The sequence below is a fragment of the Scyliorhinus torazame genome, chromosome 7, assembly GCF_047496885.1.
Source record: "Scyliorhinus torazame isolate Kashiwa2021f chromosome 7, sScyTor2.1, whole genome shotgun sequence".
Classification (NCBI taxonomy): Eukaryota; Metazoa; Chordata; class Chondrichthyes; order Carcharhiniformes; family Scyliorhinidae; genus Scyliorhinus; species Scyliorhinus torazame.
In genome coordinates this window covers 30,189,516-30,209,314 of record NC_092713.1, presented here as the reverse complement: position 1 = coordinate 30,209,314, position 19,799 = coordinate 30,189,516, and the positions used below count along the sequence as shown (strand labels likewise).

The window sequence follows — 19,799 nt, the reverse complement described above, 5'->3', positions numbered from 1 at the left end:
GGCTGCATCGGTTCAGTGGGCAACTCACCACCACCTTCTCAAGGGCAACAAGGCAGGGATAATAAATACTATCCTTGTCGGTGATGCTTATATCTCGAGAGTGAATTAAAAAGCAAACTAGCCCAAGGATTTAATTCCTACAATATGTTCCCTTTATAATCTGATATTCTTAACCCTGTATTTGTACTTCTACCCACTTACTTTCTATATCCTTGCTAACATTCCTTTGGGTTAGTACAGTGTTTTTGGCATCTAAAATAACAAAGTACTTTGTTTCATGCCCAAGTGTGGCTTGCGTGGCTGCACCTTGACTCTGTGATTTCCTGTCATGTTTATTATCTCCTTTGCTGGGAATTATCCTCAGTTATTCTCAGTGGTAATAAGTGCCTCCAAGGCTTAGATTGTAAAAATGATCGGTTTGAAATTGCTGTGATCCATTTCTCACAAACACTGCATACTCCACAGCTAGATTAACAAACTTTGCAATATTTATACCAGTTAAGTGATTGTTAGCTGCTTGAGATTTGTTAGCTGCTTGAGAAGTGTTAAAAAATAATCCGTCAGTGTTGTAATTGATGTTTTTTTTCATTCCCATTAATGAAATTGCTTTCTTGGGAATCTCGTATTTCTTTTGCAACATTGTTGAAAAGTATGGTAGCCAACATTTTGAAAAGTATGGTATCCAACACTCACTCAGCTATTAGCGTTACACTTTCTTTTTTGCTTCTCCCACATATAGCCATAAATTTTCTAACACGCCATTAATTTGAAGAAAGGCAGTATTAATAGACGATTAATTACAGTACATACATCATCTAATGCTTTGGACTGAATATAGTTGAAGTAAGGGAATTCTTTGAAAGCATTTCTGAATTGTACAGCTTTGTACAAGCTTGTTAAGGACCAAGTCAAAACCATTTCAATTACAACATTTAGCAACTAGAATTCCATTAAAAGTTTAATAATTGAATAGAAAGTTCAACTGTGCACTTTCTGTTCTAGCTCAATGTAGTCAGTTTTCAACAGCAAATAAACATTTTCAAAACAATGTTATTGCATGTGCAGCTCTTGCCATCTAGTGGTTAATACTTTCTCCAAGAAACAGGAAAGCTTGTAGTGGCCATTACCATTATGGGTTATAGCTCTGGGACTGTTCTCAAGTCAGTTTGCGATCTTTTAATGCATTTTTAGAATAGTCAACCCATGAGTCTTTTTGTCCGATAATAATGCAATTACAATAATTATATAATACTTGGCTTCATACAGCTGTTAAACATGTATTGCTTCAAAATATTATTCTCAAACAAAACAACATCAATTCTTATTCTACAGTATTTCTGCTTAGAGCCAGAGTTAAACAGCTTAGTTTCAACAAATAAATCACTTTTCTGTCTATTAACAGTAAAAAAACATAGCCCACAAATGTTGAAAGGATACGAATTTCAGTCACTGCCCTCAAAGTTCCTGAATTCCTGCCAGTTGCATCTGCAAGAAGAAAATTAAAAATGTATAATGAAACAACAATTTGCATTTTGATCGTATTTTTAATGTAGTTAAGTGTCTTCAGGCTGCTTTACCAGCATGACCAATTAAAACATTCGACATTGAGTTACAAGAGGATTCGGGCAGATGGCAATGGTTGGATCAAAGAAGTATGTTTCAAGGAGTGTCTTAAAGGAGAAAAGAAGGCAGATAAATTTTAAAGGGAATTCTGGAGCTTTTGGGCCTTGGCCAGAGTTTTGAATCACGTCAAGTTTGCAGAGAGAAGAACTGGGAGAACAATCCGAAGTGCAAAAAAGTAGTCAGGTCTAGAGGTTACAAAGGCGTGAATGGGGGTTTCAGCAACAGGTAAACTGAATCATGGGAGCAGTCGGACAATACTATGGAAATAGGCGATCTTTGTGATAATGCGGATTTGTGGTTGGAAGTTCATTTCAGGGTCAAATATGAAACCAAAGTTGTGAATGTCTGGGTCAATCTCAGACAGCGAGAAGGATGGAGTGCCAAGGGAATGAGGAATAACAATGGCTTCTGTCTTCCCAATAATTCTTTGGAGGAAATTTCTGAAAATCTAGAAGTCACTGTCGGACAGGCATTATGGTAATTTGGAGATAGTGGAGAGATCAAGAGAGGTGGTGGTGAAGGAGAGCTTGACCTATCATCCTACTTGTGGAAACTATTTTCAAATTATGTCACTGAGGGGCAGTATGTAGCTGAGAAATAGGAGGGTGCCTAAGGATAGATCCTCGAGGGACACCAGGGGTAACTGCGGAAGTGGGAATAGAGGTCATTGCAGGTGAATTTCTAGCTGTGACTAGATAGGCAAGAATGAATGAGTCCCATCCAGATGGGTGACTATGGAGAGGCACTTTGGAAGTGAATTTTGAGGTCAACTGTGCCAAAAGCAAAAGAAAAAAAAACTTGCTTTAAATAGTGTCTCTCATGACCACTGGATGCCTACAAAGCAGGTCATAACCAATGAAATGTAATCACTGTTGTAATATAGGAAATGCTGCAGCCCATTTTCACACAAGAAGCTCCCACGTACAGCAGTATAATAAGGACAAAATAATGTGTGTGTTTTATGAATATTGACACGGGGCCCTGGGGATAAATCACTTGCCCTCATTTGAAATAGCACTGGGGGATCTTTTATGTCCACCTGTGAGGGCAAATGGGTCCTCAGCAGTGCAGCACTGCCTCAACCTTGGTTTTTGTGCTCAAGTCCTGAAGTGGGACTTAAACCCAGAATCTTCTGACTCAGAGGCAAATGATACTAGCTGAAGCCCCACAGACAGGTCAAGAAGGGCAAGGAAGGATAATTTATCTTTGTCACATTCAACTCGGATGTCACTTGTGACCTTTGTTAGAGCCATTTCGGTACTACACCATCAAATCAAGAAAAGCTGGATGGTTCTTCACTCATTATTTTGTTGCAAGTTATTTTGTCACAAATGTATTCACTTTGTTATCCAATTTGATTCTTTCTTTTATTTTCCTGAGAGAGTTGGCTCATCTGGGGGTGCTAAAGGCCATTGGTAATTTACTAATTTTTTTTTTGTTTGAGCCTTACAGTGCGGCTTGTTGGACTAGTCAGCTGTGATTGCATCACAGTCGAGTCCAATATTATAGTCAACCAATGTGGATACATAACTATTTTCTCAGAGGGATTATTGCAAAGTGATCAGGAACAGGATCCTGGCTATTTTTTGGTCTTCCCAGCACATGACACTGAGATCAATTATGGTGCCACAACTGTGCCCTCCCCACTTCCCTTGGCCACCAAAACAGAGATCAGCTTACACAGCACAGACCAACGATCAAACTTTTATAGAAAAGAAAAATACCGCAGATGTTGGAAATCTGAAATAAAATAGAAAATGCTGGAAAGACTCGTGCATTTCATCAGAAATCTGGTTCTCTCACTACAGATGCCATCAGATATGATGAGTATTTCCAGCATTTACTGTTTATATTTAGATTTTTTTTTTTTTTACAGCTTATGTGACTTAGTTAAACCGCACAAGCTACACTGATTTTTTACAAAGGACGCAGAGAGCGGTGGAAACTTCAGTTTAAAAGGGCGTAGAGACTGGCACAGACTTCACTTTAAAAAGAACGTAGTGAGTGGCGGAGACTTCAGTTTAAAAAGGGCACAGAGGAGCAGCACGGTAGCACAGTGGTTAGGACTGCTGCCTCACGCCGCCAGTTCGATTCCGGCTCTGGGACACTGTCCGCATGGAGTTTGCACATTCTCCCCGTGTATGCACGAGTTTCGCCCCCACAACTCAAAGATGTGCTGGGTAGGCGGATTGGCCACGCTAAATTGCCCCTTAATTGGAAAAAATGAACTGGGCACTCTAAATTTTAAAAATAAATAAATAAAAATGGCGCAGAGAATGGTGGAGGCTTCAGTTTAAAAAGGCCCAGAGGGCGGTGGAGGCTTCAGTTTAAAAAGGGTGCAGAGGGCGGCGGAGTCTTCAGTTTAAAAAGGGTGCAGAGAGCAGCGGAGACTTCAGTTTAAAAGGGTGCAGAGAGCAGTGGAGACTCCAGTTTAAAAAGGGTGCAGAGAGCAGCGGAGACTTCAGTTTAAAAAGGGTGCAGAGAGCAGTGGAGACTTCAGTTTAAAAAAGGTGCAGAGAGCGGCGGAGTCTTCAGTTTAAAAAGGGTGATATACCTTTAATTCACCAAGAGGCCGAGAGAGCGAATGAACATCAGGCTTTATTAGTCGTGAACTTGCCTAGCCAGAGTCGGTTGTGCAGATGAGCGCCACCCGCAGGTGGCCAGGTACAGTACCTGGAAGCAGCTTGTGTCACCACTTCCAGATCAAAGGTTACATTAGGTGGATACAATGGTTACAGTGTCATGCATTCTGATGAATACATTCACCACATTCACCCCCTGTTAATAAATCAAGTCCAGCGGGGGTGACGTGTGGTCATTACATATTTAGTCTCTCTGGAGGCTGGATCGTTCTCTTCGACCTTCTCAGCTCTGGCGGTGTGGCGGGCACAGTTGTTGCAGGTGGTGACTCCAGGGGCGTTGTGACTGGAGCTGGAGCTTCAGTTTTGCGAGTCGGAGACGGTTGGGGTGTGGGGGTAGACAGGGGGGTGGTGGGTGGCGCAGTGTTGGCGCGGGGCAGTACAGGAGACCCAGTACGGGGCGCTGGGGATGGGGGCGGGTAGCAGGGGGGGCACGTCGGCAGGGGAACCAGCTGGTGCCAGGTCTCGTAGGCAGACTGTATCCTACCGTCCGTCCGGGTGCGCGATGAAGGAGTACTGGGGGTGGCGTGGAGCAGCTGGACCCTCTCGACCAGCGGGTCGGTCTTATGGCTCCTTATGTGCCTCCGGAGAAGGACAGGTTCCGGAGTTGACAGCCAAGGGGGAAGCGAGACCCTGGAGATGGACTTCCTGGGGAAGATAAACAAACGATTGTGAGCGGTCTCGTTCGTGGCTGTGCAGAGGAGTGATCTGATGGAGTGGATGGTGTCGGGGAGGACCTCCTGCCAGCGGGGGATTGGGAGACTTCTAGACCTGAGGGTCAGAAGGACGGCCTTCCATACCGTCGCGTTCTCCCTCTCCACCTGCCCGTTTACCTGCGGGCTATAGCTCGTAGTCCTGCTCGAGGCGATGCCTTTGCTGAGCAGGTACTGGTGCAGCTCATCGCTCATGAACGATGTACCCCGGTCGCTGTGGATGTAGGCAGGGAAACCGAACAGTGTGAAGATGCTGTGCAGTGCCTTTATTACAGTGGCCGAGGTCATGTTGGGGCAGGGGACAGCAAAGGGGAAGCGGGAGTACTCGTCGATGACGGTGAGAAAATATATATTACGGTTGGTGGAGGGGAGGGGCCCTTTGAAATCGCTACTTAGGCGTTCAAAGGGCCAGGAGGCCTTTACCAGGCGGGCCTTGTCTGGCCGGTAGAAGTGCGGTTTGCACTCTGCGCAGTCTTGGCAGTCCCTGGTCATTGCCTTGACCTCCTCGGTGGAGATGGGCAGATTGCGGGCCTTAATGAAGTGGATAAGCCGGGTGACCCCCGGGTGACAGAGGTCATTGTGGATAGCCCGAAGTTGGTCATCTTGCATGTGCCGCGGGGACAGGGCATCTGGGGGCTCGTTGAGCTTCAAGGACGATACTTGATATCGTAATTGTAGGTGGAGAGTTCGATCCTCCACCTCAGGATTTTGTGATTTTTAATTTTGCCCCGTTGTGCGTTGTCGAACATGAAGGCGACCGACCGCTGGTCGGTGACGAGGGTGAACCTCCTACCGGCTAGGTAGTGCCTCCAGTGACGCACGGCTTCCACTATTGATTGTGCTTCCTTTTCGACCGATGAGTGTCGGATTTCGGAAGCGTGGAGGGTCCTAGAGAAGAATGCTACTGGCCTGCCCGCCTGGCGCATGTGCCGCGGGGACAGGGCATCTGGGGGCTCGTTGAGCTTCCCAGGACGATACTTGATATTGTAATTGTAGGTGGAGAGTTCGATCCTCCACCTCAGGATTTTGTGATTTTTTATTTTGCCCCGTTGTGCGTTGTCGAACATGAAGGCGACCGACCGCTGGTCAGTGACGAGGGTGAACCTCCTACCGGCTAGGTAGTGCCTTCAGTGACGCACGGCTTCCACTATTGATTGTGCTTCCTTTTCGACCGATGAGTGTCGAATTTCGGAAGCGTGGAGGGTCCTAGAGAAGAAAGCTACTGGCTTGCCTGCCTGGTTGAGGGTGGCGGCCAGGGCGACGTCTGACGCAGCGCTCTCTACCTGGAAGGGGACGGACTCGTCCACCGCATGCATTGCGGCCTTGGTGATGTCGGCCTTGATGCGGCTGAAGGCCGAGCGGGCCTCAGCCGTCAGGGGGAAACTGGTGGTTTGAATAAGTGGGCGGGCTTTGTCCGCGTAGTTGGGGACCCACTGGGCGTAGTAGAGCAGCCCCAGGCATCGTTTTAGGGCCTTAAGGCTGTGAGAAGGGGGGTGTTCTGTGAGGGGGCACATACGGTCGGGGTCGAGCCCTAGGACTCCGTTCTCCACGACGTAGTCGAGGATGGCCAGTCGGGTAGTACGCGAAACACACTTTTCTTTGTTGTATGTAAGATTGAGGGATTGGGCGGCCTGGAGGAACCTCTGAAGGTTGACGTCATGGTCCTGCTGATCATGGCTGCAGATGGTCACGTTGTCCAGGTACGGGTATGCCGCCCGCAAACCGTACTGGTCCACCATTCGGTCCATCGTTCTCTGAAAGACCGAGACCCCATTAGTGATGCCAAAGGGAACTCTGAGGATGTGGAAGAGTCGGCCGGCTGCTTCAAAGGCAGTGTAGTGGCGCTCTTCAGGGAGGATTGGGAGCTGGTGGTAGGCCGACGTCAGATCGACCGTGGAGAACACACGGTACTGCGAAATCTGGTTGACCATCTCCGCTATGCGGGGGAGGGGGTACGCATCCAGTTGCGTGAACCGGTTAATTGTCTGGCTGTAGTCCACAACCATCCGGTTCTTTTCCCCAGTCCGGACGACTACCACTTATGCTCTCCAGGGGCTGTTGCTGGCCTCTATGATCCCTTTACTCAACAGTCGTTGGACCTCCGACTTGATAAATACGTCTAGCGAGCTGGACCGCCTGCTCCTGGTGGCAATGGGCTTACAGTCAGGAGGGAGATTCGCAAAGAGTGAAGGGGGGGAGACCTTGAGGGTCGTGAGGCTGCATACTGTGAGGTGGGGAAAGGGTCCGCCGAACTGTAGGGTCAGGCATTGGTGAATACACTGAAAATCCAATCCGAGCAGTAGTGGGGCGCAGAGGTGGGACGTAGAGCTTAAAGCAGGTATACTCCGCGCCGTGCATCGCGAGATTGGCGATACAGAACCCCCGGATCTGGACCGAATAAGACCCGGAGGCAAGGGAGATTGTTTGTGAGGCGGAGTAGGTGTGGAGGGAGCAGCGCCTTACCGTGTCGGGGTGGACAAAGCTCTCCGTGCTCCCGGAGTCGAAGAGGCAGGGGGTCTCGTGCCCGTTGACCCGGATGACCATTATGGAGTTCATTGGCGGTTTCGGCTGCGACTGGTCGAGGGTCACTGCGCCCAGCTGCGGTTAGCCTGCGTGGTCGGTGGAGTCACAAGATGGCGGCCCCCATGTGTCGCACGTGTTGGACGGGATCGAAGATGCCGACCAAGATGGCCGCCCCCATCGGTCGCAAGTGTCAGTCGGTGCCGGGGCCGGCGGCCAAGATGGCGGCCCCCACGATTCGCACGATGCCGATGACGCATCTGGAGGGGGCGTTCCGGGCAGGCACGCAGCCACATTGCGGGGTCTGTGGGGCTGCGAGTCCATACGTCGGGCCTGGTGCGTTTTCGATTTCTGGGCCTTAGGTCGGCCCAGACAGACTCTCGCGTAGTGCCCCTTTATCCCGCAGTCTCTGCACGTCGCTGAGCGGGCTGGGCAATGCTGCCGGGGGTGTTGGCCCTGGCCGCAGAAATAGCATTGTGGTTCTCCAGGCTGGGCTGGCAGACGCGCGGCACAGGCCTGCGACGTAGGCAGGTCCGACAGGGGCCGCGACGATAGCATCCACGAGGGGTTCGTCGGGCCGGCGGGGAACGCGCTAAGGTTCTGGTAGGCCACCTCTAGTGAGGTAACTAGCTTTACCGTGTCCCGCAGGTCGGAGGTCCCGTTTTCCAGCAGACACTGCCTGATATAGTTCGAGTGGACCCCCGCCATGTAGGTGTCCTGGATCTGTGAGTTCATATGCTCCTCCGTCGTCACATCTCAATCGCTGCAGTTCCTCGTGAGTAGAGTCAGGGTTTCCAGATACTCGTCCAGCGATTCTCGGCCACGTTGACGGCGAGTAGTGAGGAGGTGTCTAGCGAACACCTTGTTTACGAAGGTTACAACCGCCTCCTCGTACGTGGCCGCTTTCTCAATTATTACCGAGATTCGATGGCTCACCCGAGCGTGGAGGTGTCGCAGTTTGAGGGTCTCCGAGGGAGCCGTTGTGGAGGAGTCGATGTAGGTCTCGAAGCATCAAAGCCAATGTTCAAATATTTCCTTGGCTTCGGAGGCGCGGGCATCGGGTTCAAGCCTGTCTGGCTTTAGAGCGGGCTTTCATGGTGCTGCCGACAACTAATAACTCAATATACCTTCAATTCACCAAGAGGCCGAGACAGCGAGTGAACATAAGGCTTTATTATTCGTAAACTTGCCTAGCCACAGTCGGTTGTGCAGATGAGTGCCATCCGCAGGTGGCCAGGTTATATATGGCCCCGGGAGGGCGGAGCCAGAGGCAGAGCCCACCGTGGTTACAGTACAGTACCTGGAAGCAGCTCATATCACCACTTCCAGGTTAAAGGTTACATCAGGTGGATACAATGGTTACAGTGTCATGCATTATGGTGAATATATTCACCACAAAGGGCGTAGAGAGCGCCTGAGTCTTCAATTTAAAAATGGCATAGAGTGCGGCAGAGACTTCAGTTTAAGAAGGGTGCAGAGAGTGACGTAGACTTCAGTTTAAAAAGGGCACAGAGTGGCTGAAACCTCAGTTTATAAAGGGTGCAGAGAGCGACGGAGACTTCAATTTAAAAAGAGCGCACTGAGCGGCTGAAATCTCAGTTTATAAAGGGTGCAGAGAGCGACGGACAGTTCAGTTTAAAAAGGGTGTAGAGAGCGGCGGAAACTTCAATTTAAAAAGGATGCAGAGAGTGACGGAGACTTCACTTTAAAAAGGGTGCAGAGTGATGCACGATGAATTGCACAAAGACTAAAGTTGGGTACAACTGTGGCTTTATTACAGTCAGATGCGTCGCCTCCTGCTGCAGCTGGCGAAATAGCAGGGCACTGGAGGTCATGCATATTTATACAGTTCTCCCTGGGCGGAGTCAGCCGGCAGGAGCTACCGGCGAACCTGTAGTGCAGGTCCTACCTTACATCTCCTATTACAGTGGATCACCACATTTACCCCCTGTTAAAAATGAGTCCGGCGGGGGTGACGTGAAACTATGTACAATCAGTGCAATTATGTACAGTGGTAGGGAAAGAAAAGTCCATGTTGACGGTCCGGAGTCCGCCAAAGGTTCAGCTGGTCCGGTGCTTTGGTGCTTCGTTGGGAGCGGCGTAATGGTGGCAGCGAAGTCGGTGCTGGCAGTGGTGGAGGTGGCAGCGATGGCGGTGCTGATGCTGGCCAGTCATCGGGGAACTCCGGGAGCGTGCAGAAGTCCTCTTCGTCCTCTTGTGCAGAAAAGGGGGGGGGGGGTCTGTTGGGGTCAATATTGGCGGCGCAGTGGGAGGTGGGGGAGGGGGGACATTGGTGGGGGTGTGTGTTGGGGTGGAACCTGACGGTGCCAGGTCCCTGAGTGAGACAGTATCTTGGCGGCCGCCGGCGAACTCAACGTAGGCATGTTGAGGGTTGGCGTGGAGCAGGTGAACCCTGTCCACCAAGGGGTCCGCCTTGTGGAGTCGGGTGTGCCTACGGAGAAGGACTGGTCCTGGAGCAGCGAGCCAAGTCGGGAGCGACACCCCGGATGTAGACTTCCTGGGGAAGGTAAAAACACGTTCATGGCGTGTATTATTAGTGGCGATGCACAATAGTGACCGGATGGAGTGTAGAGCGTCAGGGAGGACCTCCTGCCAGCGAGAGGCTGGGAGGTTCCTGGACCGCAGGGCCAGCTGGAAGGCCCTCCAAACCGTCCCATTCTCCCGTTCTACTTGCCCGTTTCCCCGGGGGTTGTAGCTGGTCGTCCTGCTGGAGGCTATAACCCTGTTGAGCAGGAACTGACGCAGCTCATCGCTCATGAATGAGGATCCCCTGTCACTGTGGATCTAGGCGGGGAAACCGAACAGGGCGAAGATGATGCTGAGGACCTTGATGACTGTGGCAGACGATGGCGAAGAGGAATCTGGGGGACTCGTCGACCACACTGAGAATGTACGTGTTACGGTCGGTGGAGGGGAGGGGGCCTTTGAAATCCACGCTGAGGCATTCAAAGGGGTGGTAAGCCTTCACCAGGTGCGCACGGTCCGGCCGGTAGAAGTGCGGCTTGCACTCCGCACAGACCTGGCAGTCCCTGGTGACTGTCCTTACTTCCTCGACGGAGTAGGGCAGATTGTGAGCTTTGACCAGATGGTACAATCGAGTGACCCCTGGGTGACAAAGGCTGTCGTGTAGGGCCCGGAGTTGGTCCAGCTTGTGCGCTGGCACATGTACCTCAGGAGAGAGCGTCTGGGGGCTTGTTGAGTTTACCGGGGCGATACAAGATCTCGTAATTATAGGTGGAGAGCTCGATTCTCCACCGCAAGATTTTATCATTTTTGATCTTGCCCCGCTGTGTGTTATTGAACATGAAGGCTACTGACCATTGGTCCGTAAGGAGAGTGAATTTCTTACCGGCCAGGTAATGCCTCCAATGCCGCACAGCTTCAACGATACCTTGAGCCTCCTTTTCGACGGATGAGTGTCGAATTTCAGAGGCATGAAGGGTGCGGGAAAAGAATGCCACGGATCTGCCTGCCTGGTTTAGAGTGGCGGCAAGGGCGACGTCTGAAGCGTCGCTTTCTACTTGGAAAGGCAGTGACTCGTCCACTGCGCGCATCCAGGCCTTGGCGATGTCTGCTCTGATGCGGGCGAAAGCGTGTTGTGCCTCGGCCGCGAGGGGAAATTGGGTAGACTGGATGAGTGGGCGGGCCTTGTCCGCATAGTCTGGGAGCCCCTGAGTGTAGTAAGAATAGAACCCCAGGCAGCGAAAGAGGGCCTTGGGGCAGTGGGGGAGGGGCAGTTCCATGAGGGGGCGCATGCGGTCGGGGTCGGGCCCGAGAAGTCCGTTTTGGACTATATAGCCGAGAATGGCTAACCGGGTCGTGCTGAACACACACTTCTCTTTGTTGTAGGTCAGGTTGAAAAGAGTGGCAGTGCGGAGGAATTTATCGAGGTTGGCATCGTGGTCCTGCTGGTCATGGCCGCAGATGGTGACATTATCTAAGTACGGAAAGGTGGCCCGCAAACCGTACTGATCGACCATTCGGTCCATCTCTCTTTGGAAGACCGTGACCCCATTTGTGACACCGAAAGGACCCTAAGGAAGTGGTAGAGGTGACCGTCCGCCTCAAAGGCAGTGTATGGCCGGTCCGACTTCCGGATGGGGAGCTGGTGGTAGGTGGATTTCAGGTCAATTGTTGAGAAGACCCGGTACTGCGCAATCTGATTAACCATATCAGATATGCGTGGGAGGGGGTACGTGTCGAGCTGCGTGTACCGACTGATGGTCTGGCTGTAGTCCACGACCATCCTGTGTTTCTCCCCAGTTTTAACCACTACCACTTGGGCTCTCCAGGGGCTGTTGCTGGCCTCGATAATACCCTCCATAAGCAGCTGCTGGACTTCGAACCTGATGAAAGTCTTGTCCTGGGTGCTGTACCGTCTGCTCCTAGTGGCAACGGGCTTGCAATCCACAGTTAGATTGGCAAAAAGGGAGTGGGGATCGACCTTGAGGGTCACGAGGCCGCAAACGGTAAGGGGGGGTAAGGGGCCCGCCGAATTTGAGGGTGAGGTTCTGGAGGGTGCACTGCAAGTCCAGGTCCAACAGGAGTGCAGCGCAGAGATTAGGAAGGACATAGAGGCGGAAGCCCTGGACCGTGAGGGTGACTGTACAAAAGCCTTAGATCGGGACGAAGTGGGATCCGGAGGCTGGGGAGATCCTTTGATTGGCAGGGTGGACCGCGAGGGAGCAGCGCCTTACCGTATCTGGGTGAACGAAGCTTTCGGTTCTCCCGGAGTCCAGCAGGCACGAGGTCGCGTGGCCGTTGATTTTAACCGTCGTTGACGCGGTGGCCAGGTTGTGCGGGCGAGATTGGTCCACTGTCATTGAAGCGAGCTGCGGGTAGCCATCGGATGCTTCGGGTGGCGAGCGTGTGCGGTTCGAATGTCGGGATGTCTGGGGACCAAGATAGCGGCGCCCATAGTGCGCACATTGCGGGGTCGGGACAAGATGGCGGCGCCCATTGGTCGCACATGGACCCGGGAGGAGAAGATGGCGGCTCCCATTGTGCGTCTGGCGTGGGGGAGGGGGCGATAGCGAGCACAATCGCAGCAACTGCGCGGGCCTGGCACACAGCCGCAAAGTGGCCCTTTTTACTGCAGGCTTTACAAACTGTAGTGCGGGCCGGGCAGTGTTGGCTGGGGTGCTTCTGCTGACCGCAGAGGTTGCAGCGGGGACCCCAGGGTGTGAGGATCGACGTGCGGCGCAGGCGTATTACGAAGGCAAGGTCCCGGCTGAGGAGGTCGTCGGCGGGGTCCAGGAGGGGTAGGAAGAGGGTGGTCAGCACGGCGGGAGAGGTACGATTGTACATTACGGGATGCGACCGTCATGGAGAGCGCCAAGGTTTTTGTCTCCGCCAGTTCGAGCATGGCCCCTTCCAGCCATCGTTCTCGGATGCGGTCCGACGCAATCCCCGTCACGAAGGCATCGCGCATGAGGAGATTTGCGTGATTGGCGGCCGTGACGGCCTGACAGTCACAGTCCCGAACGAGTGGAATTAGGGCCCGCCAGAAGTCTTCGATGGACTCACCAGGTAGTTGCAAGCGGGTGGCAAGTACATGCCTGGCGAAGAGCGTGTTCGCCTTCTGCGCGTAGTGTTCTTTGAGGAGTTCCATTGCTCTTGTGTAAGTCGTGGCGTCTTGGATCAATGGGAATACGCTGGAGCTCAGTCTGGAGTACAGGACGTTTATCTTCTGAGCCTCCGTTGGCGCGGGGTCCGCCGCGTTGATGTAAGCCTCGAAAAATGCTCGCCAGTGAGTAAAGTCTTTCCTGGCGTCGGGCGAGTGAGGATCCAGCTGCAGGCGATCGGGCTTAATTCGGATATCCATTCTGTGGAAAATCTGACTGTAATAAATTGATGCACGATGAATTGCACAAAGACTAAAGTTGGGTACAACTGTGGCTTTATTACAGTCAGGTGCGTGGCCTCCTGCTGCAGCTGGCGAAATGACAGGGCACTGGAGGTCATGCATTTTTATACAGTCCTCCCTGGGCGGAGCCAGCCGGTAGGAGCTACCGGCGAACCTGTAGTGCAGGTCCTACCTTACATCTCCTATTACAGTGGATCACCACACAGAGAGCGGCAGAGACATCTATTTAAAAAGGGCATAGAGGCGGCGGAGACTTCACTTTAAAAAGGATGCAGAGCGCGGCGGAATCCTCAGTTTAAAAAGTGTGTAGACAGTGGTGGCGTCTTCAGTTTAAAAAGGGCGCAGAGAGTGGCGGAGGCTTCATTTTAAAACGGGCGCAGAGAGCGGCAGAGACTTCAGTTTAAAAAGGGCGCAGAGAGCGGCAGAGACTTCATTTTAAAAAGGACGCAGAGAGCGGCGGAGACTTACAAAGAACAAAGAACAAAGAAATGTACAGCACAGGAACAGGCCCTTCGGCCCTCCAAGCCCGTGCCGACCATACTGCCCGACTAAACTACAATCTTCTACACTTCCTGGGTCCGTATCCTTCTATTCCCATCCTATTCATATATTTGTCAAGATGCCCCTTAAATGTCCCTATCGTCCCTGCCTCCACTACCTCCTCCGGTAGTGAGTTCCAGGCACCCACTACCCTCTGCGTAAAAAACTTGCCTCGTACATCTACTCTAAACTTTGCCCCTCTCACCTTAAACCTATGCCCCCTAGTAATTGACCCCTCTACCCTGGGGAAAAGCCTCTGACTATCCACTCTGTCTATGCCCCTCACTTCACTTTAAAAAGGGCGCAGCGAGTGGCGGACACTTTGTGGTAATCACCACTGTTGTATATATTAGGAGTTGTGTGGTAAGGCCCTGTACTACAGGTACGGGGGTAGTCCCTGCCTGCTGGCTCCGCCCAGTAGGCAGAGTATAAATATGTGTGCTCCCCATACAGCAGCCATTTCGCCAGCTGCTGCAGGAGGCCACACATCTTAGTGTAATAAAGCCTCAGTTGTATTCCACTCTCGGCTTTGTGCAATTGATTGTGCATCAATTTATTACACTAAAGTTTTCAGAAGATGGACCTCCGCATCAAGCCGGATCGCCTGCAGCTGGATCCGCAATCAAGCAATGCCAAAAAGGGCTTTGAACATTGGCTAGTTTGTTTCGGAGCTTTCATCAGGTCTGCACCAGATCCAATTCCGGAAGCTCAGAAGTTCCAGATCCTCTACTCGCGGCTGAGCTCCAACGTTTTTCCGCTTAGCCAGGACGCGCCGACCTATGATGAAGCCATGGCACTACTGAAAGCGAATTACGCCCAGCGGACGAACACGCTCTTTGCCAGACACATACTCTCTACTCGTAGTCAGCTCCCTGGTGAGTCCGTAGAAGATTTCTGGCGTGCTTTAATTCCCCTGGTCAGAGACTGTGACTGTCAGGCCGTCACGGCCACGGAACATTCGAACCTCCTCATGCGGGACGCTTTCGTCATGGGGATAGGGTCAGACCACATCCGCCAGTGACTTTTAGAGCGGGCCATGCTTGACTTCGCGGATACCAAAAAGCTGGCGCTATCGATGACAATCGCCTCGCGCAATATCCAGGCCTACACCCCCGGCCGCGCAGCCCACTCCTCCTACGTATCGTGGACTCCGCAGACGGCCGCCCCACTGGGGACCCCACTCAGCCAATCCTACGCCTGTGCCACGCACCAGCCAGCCAACCCTGGGGGACCAAGATGTTACTTCTGTTGGCAGCAAAAACACCCCCGCCATCGCTTCCTGGCCCACAGCGCCCTTTGCAAGGTCTGTGGCAAGAAGGGGCACTTCGTTGCGTTGTGTGCCAGGCCCGCTTAGTTGCCACGATCGCCCCGACACCCCCTCGTACGGACAGTGGGCGCCGCCATCATCCCCTCCTCGGACCACGTGCGGCCCATGGGCGCCGCCATCTTTTTCAACCCCTGCCACGTGCGGCCCATGGGCGCCGCCATCTTGTCCACCTCAGGATTTTCAGGCACCGCCATCTTGTCTCCCCCATGGCACATGGGCGCCGCCATCGTACCAGGACCCATGCCCCCCGGGCACCCCATCGTCCGACACCAGCGATGACCAGCCGTGACTTGCCTCGGTCATGATTGACCAGTCTCGCCCGCACAATCTAGCCACCGCCTCGACAAGCGCGAAAATCGATGGGAACGAGATCTCCTGCCTGCAAGACTCCGGGAGCACCGAGAGCTTCATTCATCCCGATACGGTAAGGCGCTGCTCCCTCGCGGTACACCCCGCCAATCAGAGAATCTCCCTGGCCTCCGGGTCCCACTGCGTGGCGATCCGGGGGTACTGTATAGCCACGCTCATGATCCAGGGCGTAGAATTCAGCGGCTTCCGCCTCTACCTCCTCCCCAACCTCTGCGCTGACCTGCTACTCGGCCTGGACTTCCAGTGTAACCTCCAGAGCCTAACACTGAAATTCGGCGGGCCCCTACCACCCTTCACTGTGTGCAAACCTAACCCCGGATTGCAAACCCGTCGCCGCCAGGAGCAGATGGTACAGCACCCAGGACAGGACCTTCATCAGGTCCGAAGTCCAGCGGCTGCTTCGAGAAGGCATCATCGAGGCCAGCAACAGCCCCTGGAGAGCCCAAGTGGTAGTGGTGAAAACTGGGGAGAAACACCGAATGGTCGTGGACTACAGCCAGATCATCAATCGGTACACGCAGCTCGACTCATATCCCCTCCCATGCATATCTGATATGGTCAATCAGATTGCACAGTACCGGGTCTTCACAACTGTAGACCTAAAATCCGCCTCCCACCAGCTCCCCATCCTTAAGGTGGACCTTCCATACACTGCCATCGAGGCAGATGGCCGCCTCTACCATTTTCTTAGGGTTCCCTTCGGCATCACCAACGGGGTCTCGGTCTTCCAAAGGGAGATGGACCGAATGGTCGACTGGTACGGGTTGCGGGCCACTTTCACGTACCTAGACAATGTCACCATCTGCGGCCACAATCAGCAAGACCATGATGCCAACCTTGCCAAATTTCTCCACACCGCCACTCTCCTAAACCTCACCTATAACAAGGAGAAGTGCGTATTGAGCACAAACCGCTTAGCCATCCTCGGCTATGTGGGCCAGAACGGAGTTCTGGGGCCCAACCCCGACCGCATGCGCCCCCTCATGGAACTCCCCCTTCCCCACTGCCCCAAGGCCCTTAAACGCTGCCTGGGGGTCTTTTCTTACTACACCCAGTGGGTCCCAAACTATGCGGACAAGGCCCGCCCACTCATCCAGTCCGCTCTTTTCCCCCTGACGGCCGAGACTTAACAGGCCTTCAACCGTATTCGGGCCGACATCCCAAGACCACGATGCACGCAGTCGACGAGACGTTACCCTTTCAAGTGGAGAGCGACGCATCAGAAGTCGCTCTAGCCGCCTCAACCAGGCAGGCAGGCCCGTGGCATTCTTTTCACGAACCCTTCATGCCTCCGAAATCCGACACTCCTCCGTCGAAAAAGAGGCCCAGGCCACCGTTGAAGCTGTGCGGCATTGGAGGCATTACCTGGCCGGCAGGAGATTCACTCTCCTCACTGACCAACGGTCGGTAGCCTTCATGTTTAACAACACACAGCGGGGCAAGATCAAAAACGATAAAATCTTGCGGTGGAGGATCAAACTCTCCACCTACAACTACAAGATTTTGTATCGCCCCGGTCAGCTCAACGAGCCCCCCGATGCCCTATCCCGAGGTACATGTGCCAGCGCACAGGTGGACCGTCTCCGGACACTGCACGACAACATTTGTCACCCGGGTGTCACACGGTTGTACCACTTCATCAGGGCCCGCAATCTGCCCTACTCCGTCGAGGAAGTACGGGCAATCACCAGAGACTGCCAGGTCTGTGCGGAGTGCAAACCGCACTTCTACCAGCCGGACCGCGCGCGCCTGGTGAAGGCCCTTTGAACACCTCAGCGTGGATTTCAAAGGGCCCCTCCCCTCCACCGACCATAACACGGATTTCCTCAGTGTGGTCGATGAGTACTCCAGATTCCCCTTCGCCATCCCATGTCCCGACATGACGTCTGCCACCGTCATCAAAGCCCTCAACACCATCTTCGCTCTATTCGGTTTCCCTGCCTACATCCACAGTGACAGGGGATCCTCATTCATGAGTGATGAGCCTGCTCAGCAGGGGTGTCGCCTCCAGCAGGACGATCAGCTATAACCCCCGGGGAAACGGGCAGGTGGAGAGGGAGAACGGGATGGTCTGGAGGGCCGTCCAGCTGGCCCTACGGTCCAGAAATCTCCCGGCCTCCCGCTGGCAGGAGGTCCTCCCCGATGCACTGCACTCAATTCGGTCGCTCCGATGCACTGCGACTAACGACACACGCCATGAACGTCTCTTCGCCTTCCTCAGGAAGTCCACATCCGGGGTGTCGATCCCGACTTGGCTCGCAGCTCCAGGACCCGTACTCCTCCGTAAGCACGTACGACTCCACAAGGTGGACCCGTTGGTTGAAAAGGTGCAGTTACTTCATGCTGACCCACAGTATGCCTTACCACACATATCCTAATATATACAACAGTGGTCCCGATTGCCGCCAGGATACTGTCTCCCTCAGGGACCTGGCACCAGCAGGTTCCCCACACACACACCCCTCCGGCCCGGCGCCACTATCCCCTCCCCCGGCGCACCCAGCAGCAACCCCCCCGGGACCATCAGTCCTCCCCCTGCCCACGCCCGAGGATGAGAAGGATTTCGGCACGCTCCCGGAGTCACCGAGGACCAGATCGCCACCACCACTGCGTCACTCCCAACGTCAGATCAAGGCCCCGGACCGGCTAAACCTGTAATTGTTCGGGACTGGTAAAGCACCGTGTACTGGACTCCAAATTTTTTTTTGCCTCTGTATATTCAAACTTGATCTGTATATAGTTCTCCGCCACCCCCGCAGGACTCAATTTTATCAGGGAGTGAATGTGGTAATCACCACTGTTGCATATATTAGGAGATGTGTGGTAAGGCCCTGTACTACAGGTACGGTGGTAGTCCCTGCCTGCTCGCTCCGCCCAGTAGGCAGAGTATAAATATGTGTGCTCCCCATGCAGCTGCCATTTCGCCAGCTGCTGTAGGAGGCCACACATCTTAGTGTAATAAAGCTTCAGTTGTATTCAACTCTCGTCTTTGTGCAATTGATCGTGCATCACACTTCAGTTTAAAAAGGGCTCAGCGAGTGGCGGACACGTCAGTTTAAAAAGGGCCAACTGGTCTACCACCCCCGACTCCGTCCTCACCACGCCCTTCCAAAATTCCTCTACAGAGGAAGCGGCTAGCTGTTTGGTGAGAACCTGCTACGGCGAGGCGATTGGGTTATAAAGAGCGAGATTTCAGCGAGGAGAGTGGGATACAAAGAGTGAGACTTTGCAAGGACAGCATGGCTCTAAATTGCGAGACTTCAGCGAGGAGAACGCGTGGGAATGGGACATCCACGAGGAGAGCATGGCTGTAAAGAACAAGGGGCTGGATTCTCCAATAATAGGGCTATGTCCCCCACGCCAGCATGAAAACGCTGGCGTTTCACTCTGGACTTTCCTTAAGAAATATGGGGGGCATAAAATGGGGAAGCAGGGGAGTTGGGAAATGGGGGGGCGGCATGGTGGGGTATTTTGTTGAGTTTGTTATTTGCAGCCCTGTTGGTTTGTTTTGATTTATGATTATGTTTCTTGTGTGAACATATAAATGCCTCAATAAAAATATATTTGAGAAAAAAGAGCGACATTTCAGCGAGGAGAATGGGACACAAAGAGCAAGCCATCAGTAAGGAGAACAGGAGCAACTGCAGTTTATGAATCCAGGGGAGAGGGAAGGAGAAAGGAAGGCACAAGGGGTATGTGTGCTTATATGGGGTTCATACAGCGGAGCCTGGTCTTTAGTCGTCTTGGGCCTCCTTGTCACTGGACCAAGGTCTTCCTCCACCAAGCCTGTGTTGTAGTAGGTGAACAACGGCCATCCCACGGTAAAATAACTTATGCATAGGCATCTTCCACTCCTTAAAATGAAGTTTGGGACCTGGAATGTCAGTACCCTCATGGCTACCCAACTGTGACAGACCAAAATGGTGTACTGTTAAGACAGATATAGATAGGTTCTTGATTAATTGGGTGATCGGAGTTATGGGGAGAAGGCAGGAGAATGGGGATGAGAAACATATTAGCCATGATTTCATAGAATTTCATAGAATTTACAGTGCAGAAAGAGGCCATTTGGCCCATCGAGTCTGCACCGGCTCTTGGAAAGAGCACCCTACCCAAGGTCCACACCTCCACCCTATCCCCATAACCCAGTAACCCCACCCAACACTAAGGGCAATTTTGGA

At 52.7% G+C, this 19,799-nt stretch overlaps 1 protein-coding gene across 1 annotated transcript in view; it reads right to left on the bottom strand.

The window, feature by feature from the left end:
• The window catches only part of hfm1 (helicase for meiosis 1), a 367,785-nt gene that overhangs the window by 223,794 nt on the left and 124,192 nt on the right, over nucleotides 1–19,799 (bottom strand). The window contains exons 7-8 of the mRNA XM_072512843.1: nucleotides 1,438–1,485; nucleotides 811–881 (exon numbers count right to left, since the gene is read on the bottom strand). Coding sequence (XP_072368944.1) covers nucleotides 811–881; nucleotides 1,438–1,485 — 119 coding nt within the window. The remainder of the gene's footprint in view (nucleotides 1–810; nucleotides 882–1,437; nucleotides 1,486–19,799) is intronic.